The sequence below is a fragment of the Suncus etruscus genome, chromosome 4 (genome assembly GCF_024139225.1).
Source record: "Suncus etruscus isolate mSunEtr1 chromosome 4, mSunEtr1.pri.cur, whole genome shotgun sequence".
NCBI lineage: Eukaryota > Metazoa > Chordata > Mammalia > Eulipotyphla > Soricidae > Suncus > Suncus etruscus.
This window is the reverse complement of record NC_064851.1, coordinates 42,180,228-42,192,427: the sequence shown is the minus strand read 5'-3', so window position 1 is coordinate 42,192,427 and position 12,200 is coordinate 42,180,228. Positions and strand designations below refer to the sequence as shown.

Genomic DNA, 12,200 nt, shown 5'->3' with positions numbered 1-12,200 from the left:
TTCTTATCCTCAGTATCCTCAGCTCCCTCCCCTCTGCAGGAACCCATCTTCTCTCTTGAATGTATCACTTACTCCTCACTGTCTTTAGTTCACTATTCAACTCCTGAAATAGTTTTTGTTGTTGTTGTTGTTGTTAAGAAAAGAAAAGAACCTTTTAAAATCTAAGTAGGAGTCAGAGCTTTACCCTTCCTGAAAAGAGCATGTTTCACCCCAGGCTGAGTTCTCAGACAAATAAGGTGGCAAGGATTTATTACCACAGCAGGCAAATTAGGGCATGTTAGACAAAAGACCCTGAAACCCTTAACTCTCCTTAAGGAACAAGCCTAAAGCAGCTTGAAAATTTCCCAGACTTTGAAGCTATTACAAGCATCAAGCCTGTTGCTTGTGAAAGTTCATTTACCCCTTCCCCCTCCCTTCTCAGATACTGATGCTCCCCCTCACATTCCCAGGCCTAGGCTTCCTTGTTCTGAAGGCTGTTGTTTTTGAGCCCAAATAGTATCATATCAGATAAAGGGGTGGAGAGGGGGCAGGAGTTAGGTCATCAGTGAGACATGAGAACCTGTGTAAGGGATGGACTCGGGGAATGAAAATGAAAATTGAACCAATCATGTGTACTGTGGAAGTGAAACTGTTTATATTAAGCGATGAAATACTTGGGCTGCTAAAGCCTTTTAACTCTGTATAACCTGCATGTTAGTTTCATACAGGATATTTGTCTTGTATGACAGAGTGCCCCAGCTAGCTGGAATGAACTTCCTTTTGCATTTTGCATTAGTAAGAGGTGGTCTTTGACTCTCAGCATATATCAGGTTATCTGCTCGGATCCTATAAGGCAGAACAGGCTCATCTGATCTGTGGTAAGTAGATGGGGTCCCGATGTTCTTTGAAGACTTTCTTAGTCTTGGCCTAGACTGGCACTTCGCTGGGTGATATAATTAGGTTGACTGCCTCCTCAAGGTCACTTCCTCCCTTTTTTTTCCCTCCCTTCATGTTAAGTTACCTGCTATAGAATCAGACCAAACAAATACAGCCCAACCACCAAGCAACACTTAACTGTTTTTATTTAGAAATTCCCTTTGTGTAGAACTTGTATTACTACTGAGATTATAAGTTTCATAAGGAAATGAATCCAAAAAAAAAATCAAAAGGAAATATGATCTCAGTTTTTCTATCAGAAATGTTTAAATGCTTTTTCCTTTCAGTTTCTGTTTCTTTATAATCATTTAGCTTCATGTAGAGAATAAGGAAGCCTGGGTGGTTTGTAACAATAAAATTAGGAAATCCCCAAATCCCCACCCAACCCATTGGGTAAACAAGTTAAAAAGAGCAAATTTTGAGGAAGAGCTCAAACTGTTACCAAGCTGAACTTTTAGAGCTGAAGTAGCTCTAAAAGATCTTTGCTACTGCTTTTATAAGGTAAGATTGGAGCAAGGGTGGGAAAATACTAAGGATCTGACTTAATACTATTGCTATTACTTCCATGAGAAAGAGTAATAAGATGCAATAGTTTGGTAGTATACATAGTTTAAGGTGAAGGAAAAAGTTTTATTGAAATGAGTAAAAAGCCTTAGGGAACAATAAAATCAACTTTCAGGAAAACAGCCGTGTTTTATTATAATTTTTGCATTTTGTCAGAAGACATACTCCTTTATTTTAAAACAACTAGATTATCTAGCTTTGATTTTTAGGATCTCACTTCTTTTTTTTTTATTTTATTTTTTTTAGTTATTTTTTTATTATTTTAATTATGACAACAAAGATGCAAAGAAAGAGGACAGGGTAAAGTTACAGTGGAAGCCCAATCACCCATAAACAGGATTCTCAGTAGTCCCATCGATGATATCCCAGCCTTGAACTTTCAGCCAAAGAACATTAAGAAAAACAAAACTGAACCCATGTACAATACAATTACTTTGTCCCTCAAATCCCCAGTTATAGTACATATTAATTCTTAGCAGCACACCATATAATCTAAAGATATTAGACTTATGTAATTCTTTAAACATTGAGGGCAAAGTACATTTATCTAGTTCCATGCACATGCTTACTAGTTTAAGTTAACCTCAAAAGTTTTAGTGGGTTGTTTTTCTTAAGGATTGGAGTCAAGGGAACATAGTAAAAAACGATATTAAAGTGGCATTTGTTTGCATAGGCCCACCAAAACATAAGGGACATGGAAAGACAAATTATGGTCTAAATACATGGAGACCCTACCCCTGAAGTTTCCTGGCACAGGACTGACTCTAGGCTCCAGGCAAACTAGTTTGTCCAATTCAAGTCATCGTCTGTAGTGGCAATACACCTCCATTCCTCACATAGTCTCTATTGTTGGTATCATGCTTCTGTATTAAAGATCCTGGAGTCTGCATATCCCATATTGCAGTCAGGATGGTGCAGAGCATCCTCTCGTTTCACCTCACACTTAAGGGGCAATAGAGAGAACCATGTCCTGTAGACCAGGTCATTGTTGTTGTCATGTCTTCTCACAGGTCATTGTTGTTGTCACGTCTTCTCAGTGTAAACGGAAGTGTCTTTTTAGGAGGTCGATGTCAGACCCTTGGTAATGTCTTTCCTGGTAGAGGGCTGCTTCCAACTGTTGCTATAAAAGACCTTGGATGTTTCATAGATAGCTTGCCTGGTTCCAGCGTGAATGGAGAATGCCCATTCATCTGAGGCCTGTGCCAGGTCATTATATCAATGTTCAGGGTGTAAGGTACATTGTAATGAGATTTTTTAGATAATAACTAATCTGTATGTATAGTGTTTTCCCATTTTAATGTGTCTATGCAAACAAGGATCAATGCCATGAAGCGTTATTGGTGCATCTGGAGGCAATAGGAACAAGACCAGCAATTTCCATGACATAGTTCAATCATAGGCATCAAACTGAGGGACAGTTCCACCAACAATCCTTACTGAACAGCTTACAAAGAAAAGACAAGATGAAAAGTGGATAGAAACATCATGGTAGAAGAATATATAGAGAGTTACAGCAGTTAAAGAAAATAATCATAAAATATTCAAAAGACATATATGTTCAATACGTGTTCGATTTGTGTCCTTCTAAATAGTTCTGGGATTTGTAAGATCTACTGTATGTCTTTGGTCAGAGATTAAAACTGTGTGTTACTGAAGTTAAGAAGGGTAAATCTGGGGTACTGATGGTTGGGAGGAGCATATGTTCGCGCGGGGGCGGTAGCCCCCGCGCGGTTTCAAAATGTAGACTGGTATGAAATTGCCAGTGACATCCTGAGTATAGCTGAGCAGTTATCTGCCACCCCCCAGATCAAACGCCACCCCCTAAGCCAACCTCTGGAGCCGGCCTGGGAGTGGGGAAAACCCAGGGTGCCCCATCAGCTCCTCCCAGAAACCCACCTGGAAGGATCTCACTTCTTATGACATTTGTGTTGGTTTTAGTTTCTATTGCTCGTTTCCATCTAAATTGTGAGTCATTTAATTCAACAACTGTTGAATTCAGCCCTCAATGCTCTCTAGCAATTTTGTTTACTCTTTCTTTGGTTGTTTATTTACTTTATTTATCTATTTATTTGATGTCAGTTTTATCTGTTTTAATAGGAACTTTTTATTCTTCCTAAAAAAGCAAACACACACAAAAAGTTATCCACAATACCAAGGACAAGTATAATTGTATGACTGAAATATTTCTTTCAGAAATCATGTTATTTGCACTTCTGAAGCAGTGTTTTGTGTTTCCATCATGAGGCTTCACTTTCACTGCTCTCTTTCTCTTTCTTAAGCTTTCTTAAGTTATGGGCTATACTAAATAAAATAAATATTTACTTACATTTATTTTCAGAAATAATCATGTGATATTCACTGATCAACACCATCCAGAGAGCATGTTTCAAAACTGATCAGGAGATCAGTTGTTCCTTACTTCAAAACTTCAAATAGGATTTGTGGGCTTCAGAGACGGACAAATGGGGAGGGCACTTGTCTTGTGCAACTGACCAGGCCTCTAACCCCAGTGTCCCATATGGCTATATCCTGGATGTAGCCAAAGAATAGAAGGAAGAAACAACCAAACTAATGATTATGATTGTTATTTTACTTTTGCATTGAGTTTTATTAAGAAACATAGGGGCCGGAAAGATTGCATGGATATAGGGCGTTTGCTTTGAATGCAGAAGAATGGTGGTTTTAATCCCGGCATCCCACATGGTCCCCCGAGCCTGCCAGGAGCGATTTCTGAGTGTAGAGCAAGGAATAACCACTGAGTGCTCCCAGGTGTGACCTCAAAACAACAACAACAACAAAAAAGAAAAAAGAAATGTAATGGCCGGAGCCATAGTACAGTGGTAGGGTGTTTTCCTTGCACACAGCTACTCCAGGATGGGTGGTGGTTCAAATCCTGGTATCCCATATGGTCCACCAAGTTGGACAGTGGCTACTTCTGAGCACAGAGCCAAGAGTAATTCCTGAGCACCACTGGTGTGACCCCAAAACTAAAACAAAAACAAAAAAAGAATCGTGGTGGCGTTTTAATATAGTTACTTAATATAAAATAACTAGAAATTTTTTACAAAACTTTTCAGATGAAAGAAATTTATAGTTAGAAATTAGAACATAAATACTTAAGTATTATTATTAAGAATTACAGTAAGTACTTTCATATACTTTCTCCATCATGATCATGTATTAAACTTTTAATTGAAGAAGTCACATGAATAACTATTAAATATTTTTACAAATAAATATTACTTACTAGATAATGGGTTTATTATTTGGAAATAAAAATTTGATATAAATTTAAGTAAAGTAAGTTGAGAAAGTTAAAAACGAGAAGCATAGCACTCAAAGAATAGTCATAAAGATTTTATCCAGGAATTCAGAGATATAAAAACTAAGAAACATAAATAATGAGTGGCGAAAAGTCAGATTCAAACTAAGACTAGATTAAATTTAAACAATTGTTTCCTAAACATACATCAATCGTAAGAGTCAGAAGTTTTATTTGCAATCTATTTTTTTATTTCATCCCTATGAAATGCTCTGTATTTATTTTACTATAAATGCTCTTGGATGTCTTTCTTTTTCTTTAGAAACTTAGGCCATTATGAAAAATAGTATGTCCCCCATGTTCAGGAAGTAAAGTAGTAACCTCCTTTGCTTGAAAACTATAATAAAAAAAATCTTTTTGCTTTTTGGGCCAGACCTGGCAGTGTTCAAGTTTTAATGTGTGTTCAATGTGTAGGTGTAATGTTCAGAGATGACTCCTGGCTCTGCACTCAGAAATCACTCCTGGTGGGGCCGGAGAAATAGAATGGAGCTAAGGCATTTGCCTTGCATGCAGAGGACAGTGGTTCGAATCCAGGCATCCCATATGGTTCCTGAGCCTGCCAGGAGCGATTTCTGAGCACAGAGCCAGGAGTAACCCCTACTGGGTGTGACCCAAAAAGAACAACAACAAAAAATTAGATATCACTCCTGGTAGGCTCCGTAGACTATATAAAATGTGTGGGAATGAACCATGGTCGACTTTGTGCAAGGCAAATGCCCTACCCAAAAACTGTGCTATTGCTCCAACCCCTGAAGACTGAAAATTTCTGTTTATCCCTGTCTCTTCCCCCTACAGATAAGATCACACCATCAACATGGACTCAGGGGGTTTGATGTCAGACCCCCTGTGCCTTATTGAGAACAACAATGGACATCTGGTGGTCAATCCAGAAGCTCTGAAGATCCTGTCTGCTATTACACAACCTCTCGATGTGGTGGCTATTGTAGGTCTCTATCGCACAGGCGAATCTTACCTTATGAACAAACTGGCTCAGAAGAAGAAAGGTGAGTGACACTAGCAAAGTTATGGTACATTTTCTTTGTATGCACCCATATAACAATCACTAAGTATGATGGTGTGAGAGAAGAAAGTTGCAGATGTGTAGTAATGTTGAAAGCTAATGTTGAGACCACAGCTGGCTGCTTATTTCCCGTAGATAAAGATCAGAGATCTGTTTCTAACTGAAAATTAATTTTTTCTCTTCTTGTATCATTATACAATTATCACAGTATTTTCTAGGATATCAGTGGAATAAATTATATATTTTATATATATAGTATTTTCTAGGATATCAGTGGAATAAATTATATATATGTAATTATGAGATATTATAAGCCTAGTAGTTTGATAGCCTTGTAAAATAAAAGAATAACTAATTTCCAACCTGTAATTCTTGATATACTTTCTTTCTTTTTTTTCTTTTCTTTTTTTCTTAGTTCTTGATATTCTTACAGTTTTACTTGCCTCTCTTGTTTTTCAGGTCTGTTGTGTACTTTCTGACAGCTTTTCTAAACTGAACTGAACTCCTACTTCAGTTATCTTACTTTCCAGCTTCCTTCCTCTATTACAACCTATTCACTTAACTCCCCTTTGCAGGTTCCTTAGTTGGATCCACAATACAGTCTCACACCAAGCGAATCTGGATGTGGTGTATGCCTCATCCTGAAAAGCCAAACCACACCTTAGTGCTTCTTGATACAGAGGGATTAGGAGATATAGAGAAGGTAAGGATCAAAGATTCCTCTTTGGTTAACTAACTCATCTCTACACATCCTTCAGAAATGTTGTATTAGTTTTTTAATCATTAACTTGAGCAAAGTATAACTTTCTTCCCCTTCCATCAATATTTAAAATCTAATGGAAAATGTACTGAGAAGCCAGAATCATAATTGGGACTAGAATTGTAATATATTTAACAATTTAACATCTTTAATAATGTGAAGCTGGACTGTTAATAGAAACGTAGAAATGGAATGCAAATTAAATTGTCATAATCCTATCTACAGAGACAAGTGTTTAGTAGTTGACTCTGGCTGAGAGGAAATTGAATTCAAATCATGACACTAGTTGATGTGACTTGAACAAGCAAGAATAAATCTCCTCAAACCTTTCCCAAGCATTGGTCTTATCATCTTCTCATTTGAGCAGAAAATTCAAGAGATTTTTCCTATTTCTATACTGGTAAATTTTAACAATAAGACCAACAAGGATATCAGGGAAGACTTGGTTTATAGTTTTTGCCAGTATTCCAGATCTTCCATAAGAATTGACTTTTGGCTATTGAAGTGAAGTTACTAAATTCAGAGTTCAGAACGGAAATACACAACCAGCTCTCATCAGTGATATGAGCTGGCTTCTTTTAGACTAATATGTTGGTGGTGTTGATGATGGTTTTGGCCCACACTCGGCTGTGCTCAAGATGTATTCTTGGCTCTATGCTCAGAGACCACTCCAGGTTGGGCTTAGGTGAATATATGTGGTATCAGGAAATGAACCCTTGTCGGTAGAAAGCAAGGCAAGAACCCTACCTGCTGTACTATCACACTATCCTAGTATAAGCTGACTTTTGTGTATAATTGGATCTTTCTCTTTAACTTCCTTCTTTATTTCTCCTTTGACTTTTGATTTATCACAAATTGAAAATGGCCAACCTAAATTTGTATTTGAGTTTTCTTATCTACAATACAGACATCATAATTATAAACCTATCTGAAAGTACTTTATGGAAGATTAGATAATGATGTGAGCTACCCTGGGTATAAATTCCCTGTATATGTGTATTATGTACATAATCAACTTTATTTTACACAAATAAATATTCTGATTTTTTTTGGTATTTGGGCCACATTCAGCAGTACTTCAGGGTTTACTATGGGCTGTGCACTTAGGGGTCACTCCTGATGGGTTTGGATTATCCAGGGAATGAATCCAGGGTAGCTGTATATTAGGGTGCTACCATCCACCTGCTAAAATGCTCTCACCCAAAAACATGATTTTAAATATGCTCACTACTTGCTTTTGGCCAGGGCAGGGGCACCTGGCAGTGCTCAGGAGTTAGTCCTGGCTCTATGCTCAAGGATCACTCCTGGCAGTGCTCAGGGGATCTTATGGGATGCTGAGGATTGAACATGGGTCAACCACATGCAAGGCCAAGACACTTTCCACTACGTTCACTCCTACCTCTAACTACCTGACTTTTTTTTCTTTGGTTTGTGGGCCACATCCGGTGAAGCTCAAGGATTACTCCTGGCTATGAGCACAGAAATCGCTCCTAGCTTGGGGTACCATATGGGACGCCAGGGATTGAACCGCTGTCCATCCTATGTCAGCACGTGCAAGGCAAAAACTCTACTGCTTGCGCCACTGCTCTGGCCCTAACTACCAGAATTTTAATGAATAATTAGTTGTAACAGAGATCACTGAATTAAAAGTATGAGTCTGGGATAGGGCAACAGTACAGCTGATAGAGCATTTGCTTTACATGCTGCCATCCCATGTTCGATCTCTGGCAACATATATGGTCCCCTGCACCTACCAGGAATGATCCCTGAGCGTGAGGCCAAGAATAAGTACTATGCACTCTGTTAGGTATGGACCCAAACTAAAAAATGATAAATAATATGAGTCCATATAAGATTAACAATACTAATCACAAAACAATCATATGATTTCACAATTAATTTTGTCTTGTTTAATATTTTTAGATAAGGGAATTTTTTTAACAACTGCTTCTCTGGAAATGCCATAAGACATGTCGATTGTTCTGAAAAATATGCTTGTTTTGAATTCTAGGGTGACAACAAGAATGATACCCAGATCTTTGTACTTGCAATGCTGCTGAGTAGCACCTTTGTATATAATACCATGAACAAAATTGACCAGCAAGCCCTTGATCTACTGTAGTATCCTTTTGTGGTTCTGGATGGCCTCAAAAGCCAAAGAAGACACTTTTAATTTCCCATCTGTATTTAGTCTTTATGAATCAAAGAAAACAATAAAAATTTAATTAAAATATTAAAACTCAAGAATAAAGAGTTGGCATATTCACTGCTTGAATAATTGGTTATGAACTAAAGTGAATACAAAATTAGTGGGAGGCATAAAATTACATAAAAGCTTATGCTCAATCATATTCCCTCCAGTTTTCCTTAGTTGCCTATTAGTTATGTAACAGAAGTGTCAGATCTGCTCAGAACAATCTCACCTGAACTTGATGTGGTTGAAAATGAAACTGATGTGAGCATCTTTCCAGATTTAGCATGGACTCTGAGAGATTTCTTCCTAGACTTAGAACAAGATGGACAATCTATCACAGCAGATGAATATCTGGAGAACTCATTGAGGCCAAAGCAAGGTAACAGGGACATTAGAAGGAGGGTGGGAGGAATAATACACGAGAAATGCCTTGTGTGGGGTAGTAAAAATTACATATGCCAACATTTATTCATTTTATCAATTGATTTTCTTCAGAAATGGGGTGGCAAGATAATTTAATATTGACCTTATTAATTATCTTTAAAGAATAATTATCTTTAGTTTGATGTCAAACTTTAACAAGTTCAATATTTATGATATTAATATTATTGGGGCCGGTGAGGCGGCGCTAGAGGTAAGGTGTCTGCCTTGCAAGCGCTAGCCAAGGAAGGACCGCAGTTCGATCCCCCAGCTTCCCATATGGTTCCCCCAAGCCAGGGGCAATTTCTGAGCACTTAGTCAGGAGTAACCCCTGAGCATCTAACGGGGGTGGTCTGAAAAAAATTAATATATTAATATTATATGATATAATAATATTGATAATTGATCATTAATAGTTCAATATTCAATTATCTTGCCACTCCATTTCTGAAGAAAAATAATAATTGTTTTCTTTCACTGACTCTTTTACTTCCATTTTTCTTTTAAGTTTCTGCTTAGGGTTCATCAGATTTTTTAACATCTCTTGGTAATTTACTGAAGGAAAACATTTTAAAAATAGTAATACCATACTAAATGTGTCCTTTGTTTTCTTCTTCAGGTACTGATCAAAGTATTCAGAATTTCAATTTGCCCCGTCTGTGTATACAGAAATTTTTTCCAAGAAGGAAATGCTTTATTTTTGACTCTCCAGCTCACAGAAAAAATATTGCCCAGCTTGAGGTATTGGATAATAATGAGCTGGATCCTGAATTTGTACTACAGGTGACAGATTTCTGTTCCTACATCTTCAGAAATTCCAAGACTAAAACTCATTCAGCAGGCATTCAGGTCAATGGGTCTGGTGAGTAACTTTTAGAGGAGTTTTCTTTAATTCAACATATGTAGTAGGTACATTGGTTTGTCTCAGCTTCCATTGCCAGTGGTTAAAATGCATAATTAGCTGTAACAATAAAATCATATTAGATTTTTATTTGTTATACGTTATACACAACAATATATTGTACTTATTAAATTCATTGAGTACCAGAAACATTTCTTGTGTGTTTTTTAGTAATACTTCTAAATTACTATAAAAAAAGAAATAGAACCTGGAAGGATAATCAAATAAAGAACTCCTATTCAGAAGTGGTCTACTGTTGAAGTGCACTAATACCACAGGTTTTGTAGCATTTGTTCCACCAGAAGAATGAATTCATATGTTTTATAGTTTTTGATATGTACAAGATCAGGAAGGTATGAAGTTTATAGAAATAGAACTTCCTTGTTAAAAAACATCGGAGAGAAGCATATGTTGTCTAGATAGAATTCTAAAAGAAATATAAGTGAGCTTCTTGCTCCAATTTTTGATCAAAACTCTATATATACAAAAAGCTCTATAAAATTTTGCTACAAGGAAAGTGAGTGCAAACAAAAGTGTAAATGGCAAAAACAAATATGAAAGTTTCCCCCAAAAGAACGAAAGTGACCTAGTCCAATTTTTTAAGTATGTGCTTTGTCAGAATAGGGTAGTATTTATAACAGATTTACATTCTAAAGTTGAAGAAAAAAATAGAATCTTGAAGAGAATAGGTACCTTGGGGTGGGAAAATAAAATAAACAGGCAAAGGCTTAACTAAATAAATATTAGTAATTACATAACTGTTTTCTTATTTTTCTACAAAAATTCAGGCACCTTGAGTTTCCCATTTAAATACTTTTTTTTTCCAAAAGAAAGAAATTGAAGGTTTCTTGGTCATATAATTTCTCAAAGGACTTATTTGGTTCCATTGAACACTATGGAATATTAAAAAATGTTAGGCAATTTATGGTAAAATTAACAGTCTCAGTGTATGACTTGTCCTGTTTCTTTCTATAAATAATACAAGAATTTCTTCACCTTGTCAAGATTTAGAGAACCTGGTGCTCACCTATACCAAGGCCATCAGCAGTAGAGATCTGCCCTGCATGGAAAACTCAATCTCAGCATTGGCTCAGATCAAAAATTCTGAAGCAGTGCAAAGGGCCATTGCCCGTTATACGAAGCAGATGGACCAGAAGGTGAAGTTTCCCACAGAAAGTCATTCAGAACTGCTGACCTTCACAGAGCCAGTGAAAAAGAGGCCTTAATGATATTTGGCATAGAATAAATACTAACCTTGTCAAAAATATTTCTAATACAGTGTAGCAGTCTTTTAAAAATTTTAATTGTTTCTTAGTGTCATTTCCTTGGGTCATAGGGATTAAATATGATCAAATGTCATAGATTGCCTTGTTAAGTTCGTTGTACATTAGTGGATTGATGCAGTAATTGTTGTTGCATCAGCATGTTATTAACTTGCAGAATTGGCTTTATCTTGTCTTTTAATATTTTGTATATTCTAATCTGATATCTTTGAAACAGAAAATTAAGATCCCCATTTTTCTAATTAAAACAGTTTGGTGGGGATAGTGAGGTGGCGCTAGAGGTAAGGTGTAAGCCTTGCAAATGCTCGCCAAGGAAGGACAGCGGTTCGATCCCCTGGCGTACCATATGGTCCCCCCAAGCCAGGGGCAATTTCTCAGCACTTAGCCAGGAGTAACCCCTGAGCACCAAATGGCTGTGGCCCAAAAAGCAAAACAAAACAAAACAAACAAAACAAAAAAAGTTTGGTTCCAAAAAGACAGACGTCTCTATCGCAAAACATTTCACATTATCCCTTTACCATTGGGTGGGAGATGCAATGTTTTTGCTTTTGCAAATCTCTTATGAAATTCATAGTAGGCACCCTTATGAGGCACCGGATTTTCCCAGTCTACCTTTCTATACAATTGCTTCAAGACTTTTTTTTAAGTACAGCCAAGAACTGAAGAGTCAACCTTGAATTTTAGAACTTACTACTTTCTACTTTTCTCCACATGTGTAAGTGTGGGTTCAACATTTGCATTCATGTAAGAGTCAGACCCCTCACCTGATTATAGATGTCACCTAAACAGGTGATTGTAGCAGTTTTTTCGTCATAGTGCT

At 37.0% G+C, this 12,200-nt stretch overlaps 2 protein-coding genes across 2 annotated transcripts in view; both read left to right on the top strand.

The window, feature by feature from the left end:
* The window catches only part of LOC126006799 (guanylate-binding protein 6-like), a 150,201-nt gene that overhangs the window by 63,190 nt on the left and 74,811 nt on the right, over positions 1 to 12,200 (top strand). The gene's annotated exons all lie outside the window — the stretch shown is intronic.
* LOC126007040 (guanylate-binding protein 5-like) lies at positions 1,364 to 11,343 on the top strand. The gene is given in 8 exon segments (XM_049772556.1): positions 1,364 to 1,416; positions 5,597 to 5,805; positions 6,398 to 6,525; positions 8,594 to 8,703; positions 8,965 to 9,155; positions 9,816 to 10,058; positions 11,103 to 11,285; positions 11,288 to 11,343. Coding segments are annotated over 7 exon segments (1,101 nt in total). The 5' UTR covers positions 1,364 to 1,416; positions 5,597 to 5,615.